General features: G+C 40.7%; 1 protein-coding gene across 2 annotated transcripts in view; it reads left to right on the top strand.

Annotated features, from left to right (window-relative positions):
• LOC126499351 (hepatitis A virus cellular receptor 1 homolog) overlaps nt 1–19,250 on the top strand; it is a 53,788-nt gene that overhangs the window by 21,812 nt on the left and 12,726 nt on the right. Inside the window, exons 7-8 of one of the 2 annotated variants that reach the window (XR_007591074.1) lie at nt 9,369–9,453; nt 11,898–12,151. Coding sequence is in view for 1 of the 2 variants with exons in the window: in XM_050138508.1 (XP_049994465.1) it covers nt 9,369–9,453; nt 11,898–11,912 (100 nt within the window). In the remaining variant the exon portion in view is untranslated. Of the gene's footprint in view, nt 1–9,368; nt 9,454–11,897; nt 12,207–19,250 lie in introns of those variants that run through there. The other variant, XM_050138508.1, reaches the window with a different exon arrangement.

Raw genomic sequence — 19,250 nt, 5'->3', positions numbered from 1 at the left:
ATACACATACCCCAAAATAAATGTAATCAAGGAAATAAATATATAGAAGCAGAATACAAAAGTCACAGTTTCTTGCTGCATTGAAGTGGAAAAATGTTATCTATTATAAGATAGAAAAAACTGAACGTTTTCTGCTTTTCCTCTCCGACTTATGGTTTACACGGTCCGAAATTCAATTCTTAATTCTAAATGACTTTTCTGGAAATTGACGATTTTCTTCTAAAGGTCAACTGTAAGAACAAATAGTTAACCTTTATAAATACACGTTGGAAGTATGGATCTTCACAAAAGAATGCTAACATCCAGAACATATTATAAGTAGAAATAGAACACATACAATTAAATTTTTATTTAAAACTTTTTCAAAGGTACATGGCTGTTTGTCATAAAAGGTCTAAATAATCTAGCACCTACATAAACTATATACTAAAGAGTGTTGATAGCACAAACTTTCACAAATGTTTTTTTTCTATAATGTTCATCACAACATGATTCACAAGGGCCTAAATGAAAAACAACCCAAATGTCTACAGAGAGATGAATGCATAAATACAAGATATATTACATATAATAGAATATTACTGAGCTTTAAATAGCAATGATATCTGACACATGTTAAAACATAAGTGAACCTCAAACAGTATGTTAAGAGGAATAAATCAGTCCCAAAAGAAAAACATAATGTATGCTCTGATTTGATAAAGTACATGAGTTACAAAAAATCATAAAGTCAGAAAATGGAAGCTGGGGTGAAAGAAATGCCAATTATTGTTTAATGGGCACAAAGACTTGGGATGAATGATAGTTGTGACAGCTCATAATTGTGAATATACTTAATTTCACTGTAGCAAGAAACAGGATTAAGATAAGTTGTATATTATATAAAATTTACACACTAAAATATGTTATCAAATTTCTTGACAATGTATTATAACAGCACACACAACAAGAGAGGATATATATGTATATATACATATATATAATTTTAATAAGGTTTTATACTATATGTGACATAGTATTCAGCTGAAGATAGACAGAGATATATGATGGAAGGCCTGTAATATCAACTCAAAGCAATTACCAAAATAAGCAATGACTGCATTTCACCATCAGTAGACATTTTAGAGTAATAGGATGGGAAAGGTATTCCCAGGAAATTGGACCAAGAAGCAGGCGGGTGTAGCTATTCTAATATTTGCCAAAAGGGATTTTAAACCAAAACTAGTCAGAAATGATAAAGAAGTTTACTTCATACTAATTAAGAAAAATACTCCATTAATAGGATATTATAGGGTTTTAGTAGAGAAGAACATTTGATACTGTTACAGAACACCCAGGTTTGTTTCATTGTAAATTTTTATGTGAAGAAATGTGTTCCATTTCACTAAAAGCTTATTTGTTAATTTATTTACTGCCATTGTTTTAGTCAGATTCTTATTGTGTAGCTCTGTCTGGTCTCAACTTGTGTCAATATAATTACACTATTTTCGTAGGATCTTTCTTTCATCTATAATAATCATTTTATATTAAATGTGGCAATTAGAACATTTACATTCAATTTAATTATTGATATGGTTGGTTTCAAGCCTATTTTCTTCCCATTTCTTTGTTATATCTAATATTGTACCTTCCCCTCTTTGAATTAGTTGAATGTTTTCATTGCATGCTACCTCCTTTGTTGAATTATTATCCTTCGGCCATCTTAATTCTTATATCAGCATTGCCTTTGTCTCTCACTCATTGTAGCACATTCTCTCAAACATGAACATTTTAGAGTTTTGTGCTTCCTTTAGTCAACATAGACATCGGTGGTACAGGAAATGGATTCCTGCCTTGATTATTAATACCATTATGAGAGAATTAGAATTAAAAAGTTAAAGAAAAAAGTGAGGGGAGGGGCATCCTGAATTTTGAAGTATTTCATGATCATGTTTTATCTATTTTATTGTAGTTGGAAATGTCACTTTCCCTTCTCTCCCCAAGGCATAAAATCATGAGAACATATAGCTTTTAATTCCCTCATAGATAAATAGAAGGGAGCCTAATGTCACCGTTAGAGTTGGTTGTGCTTTCTCATAGCTCTGGAAATAGAATACATTTATTATGGGATTGATCTTAGGATAAGGATGGGTGTTTCATGTCAGGAGAGGTTACCTTGGTGAGAATGGACCAGGCAGACATCAGGGAAGAAGACAGTGGACCAAGGGGTTGAGGTCATCAGTGCTGTTTCCCCCGCAGGCTGACGTGATGCCCAGTGCTCCTATTCTCACCACTGGGCTCTGAATCAGGAGCTGGAAGGAGGCAATGCAGAGATGAAGGGGAAGGGGGAGCAGGACACAGGCTCTGCCTGAGAGAAGTCCTACTCCAGGTGGGACAGAGTTGGGACTAGCACTGGTTTCATTCAGAGTTCTAAATTTCTAATCGTCTCCAGGTCATATTTATTCTTAAATTTATTTAAGAAAGACAAAACATCCTAGTGGATCAGTTTGTCACAATCATTGAAGTGTTTGGTTTTGCTGAGTTAACAAAGGCTGTTGTGTTGGTATATTCACTGCCAGTCTGGTTGTTGAGAAGAGCAGAATTACAAGAGTCTATTAATTTTTTTTTGACTTGGATAAAGATCGCAATGTATTAGCACAGAGTCTATTAATTTTTATTTCAGTTTGAGTAAGCCCTGACTCCGGTTAGAGACACTCAGTCCATAGGAGAGCAGGGGTGGATCTCAGTCTACATTATAGGAAATGAATATGTGTCTCACTGGGGATTTTTTGGGGTAGGTCACATAGCAGGAAGTAGCATTCTGGATTTGCCTAATGGGGCTTCCCTATTATGCTCTAAAAAGATTATGTTTAAACTACTGTTTTTTTTTTCTTTTTGGTTTTTCAAGACAGGGTTTCTTTGGTATACAGTGATGTTTCTTAATTTTCTTTTTCTTAAATTTGAGGCAACTACACATTAAAATAGTTCTTTTGCAATGAGAGCCAGGATTTGTAGCTTTTCTAGAAAGATTTGTTCAAGATAGTTCTACATTCATGAGGCCACCAGAGGGTGCCATCAGCCCCTGAGCTATCCTGCCTCCTTCCTGATTCCTGCCTGGTGGTTGCAGGGCTCCGAGACTGTGATGCCTGCTCTGTTCCTCAGTCTTCTTAGAGATGCATGATAGACATGAAGGGGTCTGGAAATCTGTCTGTCTGTCCCACCTAGCATTTACAAGTTTTGCTTGAACTCAAGAACATGGTGACTAGTGAAAGTCCATGGGACTCAGTGGAAGACATATCTTATCCATGGGCTCCAATACTAACTGTCAGTAGTTACAATAGGGGAACCTCTATTCTGTTGTCCCTATCTGTTTTCTTACCCTGGTGGACAGTGGTCACTGCAATGAGAGGTGACTGAGAAGCCTTTGAGCAGTGGAAACATTCCAGAATGCACATCCCCACCCTCACAGATCTTGTAGTAATAGCCAATGTCGAGTTAGAGCCGAGCCAAGTATTTTCATATTATTACAACCATGAATCTATATTGTATGTTGTCTGATACATCTTTAAAATAATCATGTTTCCCTTTGATGCAGTTTCTGTCCATGTTTTTGTTATACTATAGAAAAAAATCATCAACTGAGAGAATTGATAGAAAGATCCAAGATGAATTTTGTAAATATTCCTACAGATAAATCAGTCTTGTGGATTTTATTGAATTTTCTTTTAATCTTGAACTTTCAAGATACCATTTATTCTGTTACCTATAACCTACTGTGGAATAGTTCATTACAATACTTAACAAATACACTTTAGTTTTTATTTTTTTAGAATAGGGTCTCACTGTGTAGCCCCAACTTGGCTGGAACTCTCTATGTTAGACCAGGCTGGCCTCAATATCTCACAGATCCTTTTGTCTCCGCATCCCAGGAGCTGGGATGAAAGGCTTGGTATGGCACCTTCATGTCGACTTGACTATATATTTATACTTTATGAAACTTCACATATCATTCGATGCAACAGAAACTGCCCTTCTAAGAGCTATGCGTGTAATTTTGAGAGTAATGAAGTTGAGATATGGTGGAGCTGTCTGACTTTAGCTGGATACACTTCCACTAATAAAAACTATTTTTTCTTCATTTTGTCAGCTGGCTTGCAATTTTTTTTCAAGTTCACCAGTTCCTTTAGCCCAGACATCTTACTATGAGTAGGCTCATACAACTTTGGAAATTTGGCTAAAAATTACCACAATTTAAGCAGGTGCTACTTGTCCTTCTCAGGGCTGGGGCTCGGGTCCCTTTCTGAAGTCTAGTTCCTGAGAATAGATTTAAAGGGACATCAGTTCTGGTCCATTAATCAGCTGATTGATTCTGAGACGGGGATGTTGTGATGGCACTTGGCTTCTTAATCGTGCCCTTTGGGACTAGGAAACTGGCATGAGGGATAAACAGAGATCTTAGCAGAATCTAGTCTCCCCACTGTGAACCAATCACACCCTGTAGCTATGGCTGCTAGAACTGTCTGCTGAGTGAGTCTCTATATGAGAGGGAACAGCTTTAGCCCATTCTCAGGGACTGTCCCTAGGTCAGAGTGTTATTAGAGATGAAACCAAAGGCCTGTGTAGCCAAGTGAGTGTCTCCTGAAAGGAATCTACCAAATACAGAGGCCCCTGAACTGGAAGAAGCTGGAGTATTCAGAGAGGAAGCTGTGCCCCCAGGACTAAAGATTCTGTCTGTGTGCCATCAAGGGAGGGAGAAGGATGGGGGAGGAATGAGACTGGAGAGGTGGGCAGAGAGTCTCCCAAAGGCTGGGTGACAAGGGACCTAAGAGCACATCTGTTTGAGAGGAGTTTCACTCTTGGAAACCATGAGACTTTAATATAGTAAAGATTTACATCTGCGCCTGGTACACACTGTGTTAGTATCAGACTTTGCTTCAGCAGCATGGTTTTAAGATAGCAAGTTTGGTTTAGGTAATGGGACAGGAAGGGAAAGGTCGATTATTTACATAGCATCTTGTATTAGAGATTTAGAAGAGGTTTTCAGACGGAAGGGAGGAGAGAGGCTGAGCTACAGGCTGTGTGGTCCTCGGAGCCTAAGAAGGAGGCAGAGGAGGAAATATGGAATAAGGAAACTTGGCCCAAACTACTTTGGGTCCAGTAGGAGCAGAGTTTCTGGTTGTGAGGCCTTGAGGTGGAGTTGGTCTCTAACTTGGCTTTTTAAAATGGTATTTTATTTTCATTTTTCCATGTTTTATATTTATGATTCTCTTCTTTTTTTTTATATCCATCTTACTTTGCTTTTGTGATTAGCTGGAGGAGAGCAGAGAAGTTTGGGGATATGTCAAGGGCTCAGTAAGACGCGGAGTTTGCAGCTTTGAGTGCTCAGCTGAGTCAGCTGGAGAGCTGAAAACTGCCCCCTGACTCACTAATTGGGATATCAGATGTCAGCAGCTGATGTCTTGAGTGTTTCCATTTAGGTGATTCATGTGTGTGGCTTGGACTAAAACCCACTGACTTAGGGGGCCTGGGAGGGGAGAACACCAAGGAAGGAGGGCTTTCATGAGGTCTCAACTAAGTCCTGCAGAAGAACATCAAACGCACAACATGGAAAGGACAATATCAACAACGGGTGAGGACAGGTGCACAGCCAAGTAGGGGAAAGGGTATGACATCAGTGACAGCAGGCCTGTCTCAGGTCTGGCTTCATGGAGGTAGGTATTGAGAAAGTCTTCCGTGTTCCCAAGCTTTTGAGGCTGGGGCACAGCTATTAGCTGACTCTGTCCCTGGGCTCTCAAAGGACTCAATATTCACCACACAAAAACCATTAAAAAAAAAAAAAGGCAAGGGAGAAAATCCCCACTGTGTTGTGGGGAAATGCTCGAAGGTGACCCCTACTCTGCAGAATGCTGATACAGCTGCCGGTCCTCACCAGCCTCTGCACCTGCAGGAGCCGAAAAATAATTTGATGATGACCCAGTCACATTTTTTTAGCAGATTTTGTTTTTTAAGAACAATTTAATGCTCACAGCAAAAGTAAGTGGAAAGTACAGAGATTTTCCACAAAGCCACCTTCCCCATTCAGCACGTGTTCCCACAGACACACACCCAGACACCCAGACACACACACACACACACACACACACACACACACACACACACACACACACAGAGTCTTACTCATTGAAAGAATGACCAAGAGTGAAAGATAGAGAAGAGCAAGTTGGGACAGGAGAGGAAAGAGAAAGGAGGAGAAGAGAGAGACGCCATCTTTTCTTCATGGTTCTTAATTTTGGGGGGGGGGTGTTGACATTTTTCAATTTCTATTTATGTGTATGTGGGGGTGTGTGTGTGCCTGTCCAAGGTGGCCAGGAAAAGAGTGTGGGATCCCCTGGAAATGAGAGTCACCTCACGTGGGTGCTGAGAATAGAATCAGTGTCTCTTGTGAGAACAGCAAGTGCTCTTAACCGCTGAGCCATCTGTCCAGCCCTGGGCTTTTACTGTTTTGATATGGTCTCTTCCTGTACAGTTAGGCTAGCCTCTAACTTGTGATCCTCCTGCCACAGAGCCTTCAGTGCCAGAATAGCAGGTTTGCAGGACCATGCCCAGCACAGCTGACTTTATAGATGAATATATTTGCTGCACGTGTGAGGTAACTAAAGCTTGTTGCTTCGTTTGCTGTTGGAGCTTCCAGTTCTAGAAACTCAGCCAAGCTGCTCTAAGCATTCAGGTGCAGGGTTGTCTCTTTGTGTGTGTGTGTTGTTGGGTTTTCAGCTGATTTAAGTGAGTATCAAGTATGGAGGGACTTTTGGGTTAGATGGTCAACCGGAGTCTGTCTCTTTGTGAGCCTGTGATGGGGCTAATTCCAACGGGGAAAAAAGTCAAACTGTATCCCAAAGAAGGAAATAATGAGTTTCAGAAGCCCACCGGGAAAGGGAAAGGTTCCCTGGAAGTGGGAAGGAAAAGGTCATGTGATAAAGGTCATGTGATGTGGAGAAGTAATGGGAAGCCAGGGGGCTCAGCTCTGCAGTTTCCTGGTGAGTAGAGGAAGTAAAAACTGCTTCCCAAGGGAAGCCGGAGTGGGAGGGGCTGTCCTTCTGCAGGACACGCCCTCAGCTTTCACAGGCCTCAAACACAGCTGTGGGTTTTGATTGGATTGATTCCTCAGGAGCCATCTTGAAACTCAGGCCTCCTTTTAGCCTTCTTGACTACAGTGAGGGAAGGCCCAGAGAGACAGCTGTGGAAAGCATGAGGCCGAGATGGGCTGGCACAGATGTCAGGAGGCCTGGTTCAGACTGGGAAGAAAGGAGTGAGAGGGAGCCCTGCCCTCAGAGTCCTGACAGATCTCATCAACTCTCAGTAAGACTGGCGTTTGGAATCTCTGAGCCTGAGCCGGGTGGGGGTGGGGGTAGGAGGTTGGGGGGTGGAGCAGATTCTGTGGTTATCTATTGTTCGTCGTTGTGAGGACTGGGGTGTCGGAACTTCCAGACTGTACACGACCCCCTCTCTGAGCGTCTCTCCTGCCCTCGCAGACCCCTGCTTTTTTAAATAGAAAATTCACGTTTATTTTGTACCATCCCTGATCTACCCAACATTTATTAAAGCCTTCACTTGACCTTTAATTTTCATTTGCCATGCCAGGAAGGAATTAGATTTTTAAGTAAGATCAAGCATAAGCATGAATTTTAGTATTTTTGAATCTGAAATGGTTCTTGGTGATAATACTGGAAACACCGAACAATTGAAATAATAGTTAAATTGGACTTGATCGAAATGTAAACCTTGAGTGTATCGTAGATTGCTATCAAGAATGTGGAGAGGTGGTACTGTAAACCTGGCCAGGAACCCATGACTAGGGGCTCCCAGGTCCTTGGGGAGAGCCTACAGCTCTTCTTCCAAAGGGACTTAGTATCAAGATGTCATCTGAACGTGTTTCCTTATATTGTAGACTAGTGCACCTTCTCAGCACAGCTTCTTTAGTTGGTGCTTGGTGATTCATACAGAGACTCACATCTGGTTCACGCGCTGAGAATAGGTGACATCTTTATCAGAGTCCTTCTCCTCAAGGCTCAGGGAACAGCATGGAAGTGTTTACTGTGTGTGTGTGTGTGGGGGGGGATTGTAAGAACCCAAGGTTGGGGTAGACTCTGCCGCAAAAAAAACCAAACAAACCTGGTGTCTTCAAAATAAGACAAGGCTGTTGCACTTCTGAGACACAGCAACTGTAGTTGTCTGACAAGACCTGCAAAAGATCAAGCCAGCTCTGCTGGGGAGAGACCCCTGAAGCCCTTGCCTCGCTGAGGAGCTTTTCAGCATCTGAGGGCAGGAGAGTCAATTGTCTTCAGTGGGCATGGCCCCTGGTAGATTGCCGGTTCTCGGATGGATGGCTCCACACGCATGTTCAAATGGACCATAGTAATTAGTGTCTGGGTTAATAAATATATACATGAAGCCTGGTGTGGCAACATGCACTTTTAATCCCAGCATTAAGGAGGCAGAGAGGGGCAGGCAGACTTCTGAATTTGATGCTAGCCTGGTTTGCAGAGCCAATTCCAGGACAGCCAGGGCTATGCAAAGAACCCCTGTCTCAAAAGCCAAACGAAATGAAAAATAACCAAACAAACCCAAAGACATGACATTGGGAGGAGCTTCAGAGGAGTTGGAGAAAGGGAAGCACATAGGATCTCAATTCAACTATGTGTTCAACTATGTAATTGCCAGAGAATAAATTAAAAAATAAATAAAATATTTGAAGTATAAGAAATGGGAAGTGGGAAAAGGAACCAAAATGAATGTTTGAATGAACAACATAAGTAAAATAAAAGGAGTCCATGGAATGGGTGAACACATTATTATGAATAATACACAGTAGCCTCTCTCTGCAGAGAAATGCTGGCAGACACTGAGGATGTGGGGTCACCCTGGGTGGTACAGACCAGCCCTGAAATACTGTCGTAGTTAGTTCTTCCATCCCATGTGGCACATACATCATGATGATGCTGGGCAATGAAGGGGACTCACATCAGTAGGAAGGTACAAAACCTCCTATTCACCATCCTATTCAGAATAGTGGACAAGCAAGAAGTTATGAGCTATTGGTTCATGGGCTAGTTTATTTAATGTCTTCAAACTGTGTTTGGCTTTGTGTAACTCAAGTCATGGAAAGGAAGCCTGTGTATGGGGCGGCCACGGTGGCATGTAAAAGTGTATCTTTTATTTTAAAAAAAATAGGACTCATACCAACACCTTGAATTGCTTCTCCTTGTCTGAGTCTCATGGTTTCATGACTGACATTGAGCTCTTGGATCCATTTTTAGGTTATTGTTTGTTTGGCTGCTTGCTTTTAAATATAGCATGAGGAACAGAGTGTTTAACCTTTGTTTTTCTGGCAGGTGCCCTGGTACTCAACTATCTTCACAGCACTGGGGAGTGGAGGCACCCCTGGAGAAGTCCATCTTCAGGCACGTAGAGTTTGAGGTCAGTCAGATCTGTTTGAGATCTTCTCTAAAAATAAAGTTCAATTTTCTATATATGGATACCCCATTTTCCAGCTTCTATTTATTGAAGATGCTGGCCTTTCTCCTTATGTGATTTTTTGGTACCTTTGTTGACCACCAGTTGGCTTTAGATTCATGAAATAATTTCTGAAAACTCTATTATAGCCACTTTGCATTAGTTTTTATGTTAACACTGCTTTGTCTTGGTTAATGTTCTATGTTTCAAGACCAAGCATAGTGATGTGTCCAGTTTTGGTCCTTTTGGCTTGAGACATCTTTGGCTGTTCAGGATCTTTTGTGCTTGCATTTATATTTTAAGTCTGTCTATTTTTTTTATAGCTCTGACAGGAGTACGTTAGAATTTTGATGAGTTTACATCAATTCTGTAAAGCACTTTGGTAGTATGGCCATTTTGATGGGAAGAATTTTGAGAGATACAAACTTCAGTACAACTGTGTAGGGCTTCATCATCCACTGACCAGTGAATAGATCACCCTGAGTCCTTCCCCTCCACCCTCCACAAACCAACAGAAAGGCATCAGAGTTAAACTAGACTGTTAACCAGATGTAGTTGACATCTAACAGCCCTTTCTTCTGTCACCTAATGGGACAGCCTTCAGGATAGTCCATGAATTATGTCACAACACAAGTTTCAATATGAACAGAAAGTTGAAATCCCAGAGTGTGTATCCTTTGCCCATTATGCAATAAAACTGTAGTTACAAATTGTACGAATACATGGAAACTAAGCAACAGGATGCTGAATGAACATGACTCATTGAAGAAACTGAAAGAGGCTCACATATTTTTGTTCATTTGTTTCAAGGGACTTTGCAATCATTTAATCAATTACTATCTAAAATGACAACCGATGAGAAACTTGCCAGAAGATTCCAGTATTTGATTTATATCAGTAGTTTTTGCATATTTTCCACAATTTGAATTGTGGCTATCCTGGTTTTTGTTATGGTGATTGGTTTTTGGTAAAATCCTGAAAAAATGTATATAAGATTCTGAGATCTGAATTTACGTATTTTTTCCCACAGCAGACAACATGTCTGTAATGGTGGAGACAATACAGGGTAGAAGTGCAAGTTGGAATCGTTTAGAGGCTGTGATCACCAGGCCTCGTTCTGCCATTTTGCAGATAGCAAGACTAAGTGAACATTCCCATCAGTCGTAATGACCATTTTGAGTGGTGTTACCATCTAACACTTCCCCTCTTTCTCCAAGGGTGACATCTTGCATGCATGGGTAGAGGGAGAGTCTTCTGCCCCTCTGACTTTATGCATGGGTGTAGGACCTCAGCCTTCAATCAGAAATATAGAATCAGCTCCTGCCCCTCTGTCTTCATGCATGAATGTGAATCACCTCTCTGCCTGGCCTTGGAGGCACTAGGGAATGAGGATAGAAGCAGAGCAAGTTCCAATTAGCATCTTGTTTAACCACTTCTATCTCGTATGTATAGGTGAAGACTCAGCAGCAGTGGGGGCTGCTCACACGGTGGGAGGAAGACTGGGTACATTGACAGCCACATCTTCTCTGCTGTCTTATGATGCTTGGCCTTGTTCACGTGTCACTTGTCCTGCCTCTCCTTTCCTTGTTTTTTCTGAGCGTGGAGACTAAGAAACCCACTATGCCCCTCTGAATGGGGACAGGTGATGTAAGTCAGTGATGACTAGCCTCCCTGTCCAGTGCTTTGGGAAGTTTTGAGACTGCTGGTTGCCATACTTGTACCAATGATCCTTGGAACTGTGATGGTTTGAGGCAGAAGGGCCCCCATAGACTCATACATTTGAATCCTTCATCCCCAGACAGTGAAACTGTTTCTAAAGGATTAGGAGATATGACACTCTTGGAGGAGTGTGTGTCACTCTGGGAGGAGGTGTGTCATATGGGAGGATGTGGAGGTCTTAAAAACCTATGCCATTCCCAATTAGCTCTCGCTGCCTTCTGCTTGTGGATCGGATGGGAGCTTTCAGCTCCCGTTCCATGCCTTGCCCTCCTTCCTGCTGCCTTGCCTCCAACCATGACACTCTAATCCCCTGAATCTGTAAGGCCCCAAGCAAACTCTTTGTTCTAAAAGTTGCCTTAGTCATGCCTCACAGCACTGGAAAGGTAACTAAGACAGGAACTCTTCCTGCTTCTACTGGGTAGAGATTGGATGGTCAGTCCCGCAGGTCTTCGTCAGGAGACTGATTTCCACCTTGTGCTTCTGCTGGGCATTGGGTTCATGGCCAGTGTCTTAGGATAATTGGATGGGGAGAAGGTCAAACTGTTTCTTCTAACTCACATTTCTAGCTGTACAGGAAGCTCTGGTAGGATTGAGTCTCTACCATGTGGGTGTGTCTAAAAGGTTTCATACTGTGAGTTTAGTATTTTAACTTTCTTGTTTTTTTTTTTTTTTTTTTTTTTTTTAAACAGGGTTTCTCTGCATAGTCTTGACTGTCCTGGAATTCTGTAGACTAGGTTGGGCATGAACTCACAGAGACTGCCTACCTCTGAGTGCGGGGTTTAAAGGTGTGTGCCACCATGGCCCAGCTTAGTATTTTAACTTACAAAAAGATTCTGAGTCAAAGAAATGTGTCCTGGGAGAGTTTGGGAAGCAATCGTCCGTCAACATGATTTCGAAAGGATGACCTGAGATGACTTCTGAAGAAATGCTGAACTCTAAACCAGTAAGTTTCTCTCCAAGTATTATCTGAAGGCAAATCACAACTATCATGAGAAAATGTTTAGAGACAAGGATGAGTGTTCCGATAGTAGTTGATTAAATTTTTTACTTAAATACTATCTTGATTTACTATTTTAACTAATACACTAATGCATACCCATCACAAAATTCATACAATACAGAAGTATAGAAAAAATTAAAAATAATTTGCTAACCGTATAGTTACCCTGTCCAAAGTCTGTTTTAGTAGCTCATTCTCCAAGGCATGTATTGACCAGTAAATAAGTGTAATCATAAATGAAAGTGTCTTTGGTCATACTATTTCTATTTTGTGTGCTTTGGACAGATTCTCACTATGTGGCCCTGGCTGCCTAGGAATTTAATACACACACCAAGTTGCACTTGAGCTCACAGTGCTGGGAGGGATTAAAGGTGTGCATAGCCACTCGATCTGTGCATGCTGTTTCTTCACTCATTTTTTTTAAAAGTCTGAATTAATTTTGTCTTATTTAAAAAGATTAAACCATACACCTATAATATGTTTTATAAACAGTATTGATGTTGCTAAAGTCCAAGAATTAAGGTGGCTAGTATATACAAAATAATAACTGATTAGGAAAGATGGAAAAAAATCAGACTTAAGGGATGGTTCAGAGGGTATAATGCTTGCTGTGCAAGCATGAAGACCTGCGTTTGCATCCCCAGAACTCACATAAATGCCATAGGCAATAGAATGCTTCTGTTACTCACAGTATTTTTTGGGTGATATAGGGGATACAATAAAATTCCTGGAATCTCACGGGCCCGCTTGCCTGGGGACCCCATCTCAAACATGATAGAAGGTAGGACAGACACAAGAAGTTGTCCCCTGACATGTATGCCTTGCTTGTATATGCCTGTACATATGCATATACACATATATATCATAAATACACAGACAGACACAGATTTTCAAAAAAGAATTTAGGCTGGAGAGATAGCTTAGCAATTAAATCATTGGCTGTTCTTCCAGAGGACCTGAGTTCTAGTCCTAGCTTTCACATGGTGACTCAAAACCGTTTGTAGCCCCGGTTCCAGGCATCTGACACCTTCTGGCCTCTGTAGGCACCAGCAGAAATACATAAAGGCAAACTGTCTACATACATAAAATAAAATAAAAACTAAAGTTAAGAAAGTAATCGAAGCAATATTTTCAGGCAGGGACTAGAGGGCACTGAAATGATTCTAAACTTGTCACCTGTATTCTGTCATTTAACTTTTGGTTAATTATAAAATGTTTACTAAACTTGATTCCATTTTTTTGCATTATTAAAAAGTAAGCCATAGATACATTTTTAGGGACTAGGATGCTTCTTAAGGTAAAGCCCATTTTTTTTAAGTCTAGGGTTATTGGATCTCTAAAATATTAGAACACATTTTTACATAATCACTCACTGTATCTCTCTGAAAGTAGTCATAAAATGATAATGATTTTTGTGTATTCAGTGCTGGGGATTGAGCTCCTGACATTGTACATGCCCACTGAGATACAACTCTTTTGATAATTCTTTAGTATGAACTCTTACTATGATTGTTATCATTGTTGTGGTGTGTATGTGTATGTGTGTGAGATGATAGGCACATGCATTGTATGGTATGCATGTGAAAGTCATACAACCCTTGGGAGTTCATCTGGGGATTGAACTTTGGTAGAATTCTAGTGCTTCTGCCTACTGTGCAATCTCACTGGCCCTCAGTACGGATCCTTACTGAGACTTCTCGTGTTCTCTCCCCTCTCTAGTTTCCCATCAGTTATCTTTCATAAATCATTCCTCAATGACAGTATTAAGCAAGACCAATAGATTGTGTTGGGGTTTTAAAAAAATGTTTCTTCTTATTATTTATAACAGTGACACCCCCATATTTCCATGACATTGGCTTATTGAAGAGACCAGATTAAGTTCTTTAAAATGCCTCCCACTTTGGATTTTTTGGATGGTTTAATTTCCTATAAACAGAACGTTAGAGCTAAATGCTTGATAAAATTCCCTTTTAATATTTGTGTGGAGAATTTTTCATAAATGGTCTTATTAAAGTGCTGCTTCTAATAGTAGAAAAATTGCAGGGGAAATCAATCTATTTGAGCAGACTTATTTAAATAAAACACCAGGAGAGTGTGCAACCAATCATAAAGATATTCAAGTGTTCAATAGGAAAAAAAAAAGGCTTAAATTAAAGTTCTAAGAATGTTAAATATAGATGTGGTACAGGAAATGAAAAAAACATTTGATTAAAAGCAGATGTGTTGACAGAGGTGTCTGCTCACATTTCTCATATCTGCACTTGACAGGTGGAGGCAGAAGGATTAGGAGATCAGGACCAGCCTGGGCTACACAGAAAATTCAAGGCTAACCTTCTGTTGTCAGAGGCTGCTCGTTTGTTCCCTGCTGCCCAGAACCAAAATAATCACACAGAAACTATATTATTTGCAATACCGTTTGGCCAACAGCCTAAGCATATTAAGCTAGCTCGTACATCTTAAATTAACCCATTTCTATTATTTTATATTTTACCACAAGGCTTGTGTTTACCAGCAAGTTTCTGGCACATTTGTCTCCTGTGGCAGGTACAAAGTGTGTCATTGACTCCACCTACTTTCTTCCAGCATTCAGTTAAGTTTTCATAGATACCTCTATTCTGTCCTATCACAGACCTTTATTCATTAACCAATAAAAGCAACACATGTACAGAAGAACTTCCCACAGCAGTCTTCATTCTCCTTTTCTCAAAGACGTTGGGTATTTTTGATCAAGAGGCTACTGTACTTCAGTATGACCTCAGCCCAACAAATTATGTCTGCCATAACCCTCTGCCAAATAAGGTCATATTCTGAGGTCTTTAGAGTTAGGATTCGAGCCTGTCTTTTGAGCTACACAATCCAATCCACTTTTAAATGTAAATCTTTGAGTACATTAAGTTAAGTACAATGATGGCAACCTAAGGACCCAGACCAGACAGTCCGCCTCCAGCGGGCACTGTCTGCGAGTAATTAGTTAACAGACTCCCATGTGTAAGGATGGCTTACCTGGAGAAGTGAGTTTATGTCAAAGCAGGTATATGTGGCCCTATGTTGAGTTCCTTTCTTACCTGTTGCTTAGAAATCAGTTATAGACCCATGCTGTGAAGCCACCTCCTTTCCCAAGAACTATAAGATGATATCCCCTCATTTCTGCCTATTGGACTCTCATCTGTTTTTCTATGATGTCAACGACTCTCCAAATAAACTCCTTACCCCAGCAGTCCATCTTAGCATCCCTCCTGAGCCCACTTCCTAGAGCTTTCAGTCACTGTTAACCTAACAAGTGGATATATTGTGTACAATTATGACAGCCAGGAATGGTGTCACACTATAGATTAGACCTGGAATCTGGCTGGGCGGTGGTAGCCCACGCCTTTAATCCCAGCACTTGGGAGGCAGAGGCAGGTAGATCTCTGTAAATTAGAGCCTAGCCTGGTCTACAGAGTGAGTTCCAGGACAGCCAAAGCTACACAAAGGAACCCTGTCTCAAAATCCCACTCCTCACCCCACAAACAAGCAAAACAAACAAGCAAATGAAAACCAAAAGACCCCACCAAAACAAACAAGTCAAATCAACCGACCAAACAAAAAAGCCAAAACCAAAATGAAAAGAAAAGAGAGAAATAGCACATGAACATCTGAGCCTAACACGCCTGACTGCTGGCTACTCCACCCCTGCACAGACCTTTAGGAAGCCCCCAGCATGCTGATTTCCCACCCCATGACAGACACACTGGGCAGTCACCCTAGACACAGTCCAGACTATGTCATGTGGCCAGCCCTCCCCCAGCCTGCGGTAAGGGATATCAGAAGCCAGCTGGGCAGCAGATGTGAAAGGAGGCCCTGGTTTCTGGCATCTCGCCACGTCTCAGGGTTCCTTCTTATGTGGCCACCACACCTTTACCACTTCTTATTTCTAAAACACTTCCTCCTCCAGCCTGGCTCACTCATCATCCCGCAGGAGGGGCGGGCTGGGAGGGGTGGGGGTCCGGCCCTGCTGTTTCCCAGTACACATCCTCAGGCCCCTTATTCCACACTCCCAACCTTCAGTTAATCAAAAATGCCCTTGGTCATGTGCCAGGCTTTTCTGGCAGGATTTGAGGCTAAAACCATAAAAGTGTTTTTTTTTTTCCTTTCTCTACTTTTCAACTAAATATTTAGCAGAAAGGAGTATAAAAGTAATTTAGAAGATGTATATTCTGCAAGCCTAGAATGTGAAGTCAAATTTAGCATAGCTAAAAGAAATTAAAGGGACAGGGAACAATTCTGTCTGAGCTTAGCAATGACAAGGGGTATTGTTAAATAGAATAGGCATTTTCCAAGGAAATCCTCCCTTATCTCAGTGTTGAGACAAGAGTCGTGTGTTCACATGTTTGAAATATTAAATTCATTTGTTTATGTATTCATTTATTAAATTTTTGAAACAGGGTCCCGTATCATCTAGAATGGCCTTATATTTATCACGGGGATGACCTTGAACTTTTGATCTCTTTGCCTTCACCTCCAGAATGCTGGGATTAGTTATGTGTGCCACTATGCCTTGTTTACGCAGTGCTGGGGGTTAAATTCATCGTTTGGGGGAGGTGGCTTAGGTGTTAAGAGCAGTAACTGGGTTGTTTTTGCAGAGGACCTGGGTTTGATTCTCAGAATCCACAGAATCCTGGTTCACAGGCCTCTGTAACTCCATTCCCAGGAGATCTGATATTCTCTTCTGGACTCCTCTGATACTGCACACACAGAGTTCAGTCACATGCCTACAGATAAAGCAATCAAACACGTACAATAAGTAATCCTTTTGTAAAATAAAATTCCAGGGCTTGATGCATGGTAGATAGGTACTCTTGACAGCTAAGCTAGACCCAAGTTCTAGAATTTCGTGTGAATGTAACAGTACGCAATGTAGTTTTTCCTGTCTGGGTTTTCCATCTGTGTTGAAATAGGAGCGGCGGCAGGGCTGCGTCCCCGGCACCCGGCCGCCCGCCCGCATGGCTAGCTTATGCCCGAAATAATTACATGGAAACTGTATTCTTTCAAACACTGCCTGGCCCGGCTAGGTCCAGTTTCTTATTGGCTCTTACATATTGTTCTAACCCATTTCTAATATTCTGTGTAGCCCATGAGTTGGCTTACCAGAGAGGATCTTAACCTGCGTCTGTCTGGAGTGGGAGCATCATGGCGACTCTTCCTCTAACCTTCTTTCTCCCAGAATTCTCTTCTGTATACTCCGCCTACCTAATTTTCTATCCAATAAAATGGGCCAAGGCAGTTTCTTTATTAGTAAGAAATCATTCCCACATCATTTCCCCTTTTTCCGTTTAAACAAAAAAGAAAGGCTTTAACTTTAGCATAGTAAAATTACATATAACAAAACAGTTATCAAGTAAGAATTACAGTTACAATATTTATATCTATTTTATCTCTTATCATAACTAAGGAAAACTATAACTATTTATTCTTCAACTCCATCAAAGACTCCAGAAGGATATAATATTATCTAAGTAAACAAGAAATAAGAAAACTCTAGAAATGACAGAGACATCTCGCTGCCTGGACAGTCACCCAAAGTTCCTCTGTACCGTTGGGGCATCCATCTTCGGCCTACAGGCCCATGGTATCCAGATACATTTCCATGAAGCAGGAAATTTTAAAGACAGTTCAGTCACTTTCTGCTGTGTTCTGTAGAATGTCTTGTAGACTCTTTCATGAATCAGGAACCCCGAAAGACCATCTCACCTTTAGGCAAGTTCAGCAGTCCTCTCTCTGAGGGTTCTCTGTGTCCAGTTTATGCAACAGTCCAGGCAAGAGCAGTTTCTTGCCCAAATGACTATCCAACTCCATAAGGATCCTCTTCGATGCCCATCTTCCTCTTGAAGTAGCTGGTGCTGCCAGGAGCAGACGTGTCTCCTTGTCATGAAAAGTCCTAAGTTATTAAAATATTTTAAATGCCATATTCTGCAGTCTTTGAAAGATATGAAGAATGCCTATCTAATTGAAATATATCTCTATATATCTAGAAAATCTAACTAACATGACTACAAGCTTAACTATTAGCAATGATTATCCATTAACAACCTATATTTCCTAATTATACATTACATTTTAAGTGAACTACATAATCACAATACCTTAATCAAGTTCAAAAATACATATACATATAACAAAATTGACCTTAAAATCCATACCAATGCAAATTATTCATATCTATATCATATCCCCCTTTAAATGTAAAAGAACATTTATAAACAATATTTGGGAACATGGGCGTAGTTTTTTCTCTCCAAACTGCTTCCTGCTGAATGGGGGCACTGTTAATCAGATCATTTAGGGTGTAACCTGTGTGTCAGGTTCATCTCGGTTGGCAGTTGAGTGAAGTAATTTTTTGAGGGTGTTCACAGCAACCTTTCAGGAGGGCGTGGTCTATCATACCATACCGGGATAGATGCAATCCATAGGGTCACATCCTCTGTGGAAACAAAAGAAGACCCTCTCCAAAGCATCATATCCTTAGATCCAAATTTTGAAGTCAAGATACCTTTAGAACATATGTGCAGGTTCAGCTTAGCAGCCCATATAATAAAATGTCTCTTTGTACTTAGCTCCTTCACAGTCAAAAATTTTAAAGAAAACACAATGTACATAATCCAGACTCTCTGTGAATTTTTCATTTTTACGTGGCTTATTTTTCTTTATTTCTCTTAATCTATAACTATCTGTACTTCTGTACTCTGTCTCTTTAAAGACTTTACCCTTTTTCTTTTTAAGACATTAACTTTATTCTTTATATTCTCTTTTTTTCCCCAAGCCTACGTACATTCATCCAACGGTGTCTGAATCTGTTTTACTGTGAATCTGTAATTTTTTTTTTTTTTTCCAGGAGCATTTCTTAAAATGTTAAGCATTTCTTAAAAACTTAAGTTGCACCATGTATAGGTAATACGGTACTGCCTGTGTCCTGCCCAGTCTAAACCTTAACTGCACGGTTTTAAGGTAATTACGGTAGTTCCTGCCTGAGATCAGCACAGTTCAGCAAGGAGCAGCCGCTCCT

Source organism: Alexandromys fortis, unplaced genomic scaffold (genome assembly GCF_014885135.2).
Source record: "Alexandromys fortis isolate MF-2015 unplaced genomic scaffold, M_Fortis_MF-2015_v1.1 scaffold_11, whole genome shotgun sequence".
In the NCBI taxonomy this organism is placed as follows: Eukaryota; Metazoa; Chordata; class Mammalia; order Rodentia; family Cricetidae; genus Alexandromys; species Alexandromys fortis.
The sequence above is the reverse complement of the archived record's forward strand: the minus strand, read 5'-3'. Positions and strand labels throughout refer to the sequence as shown.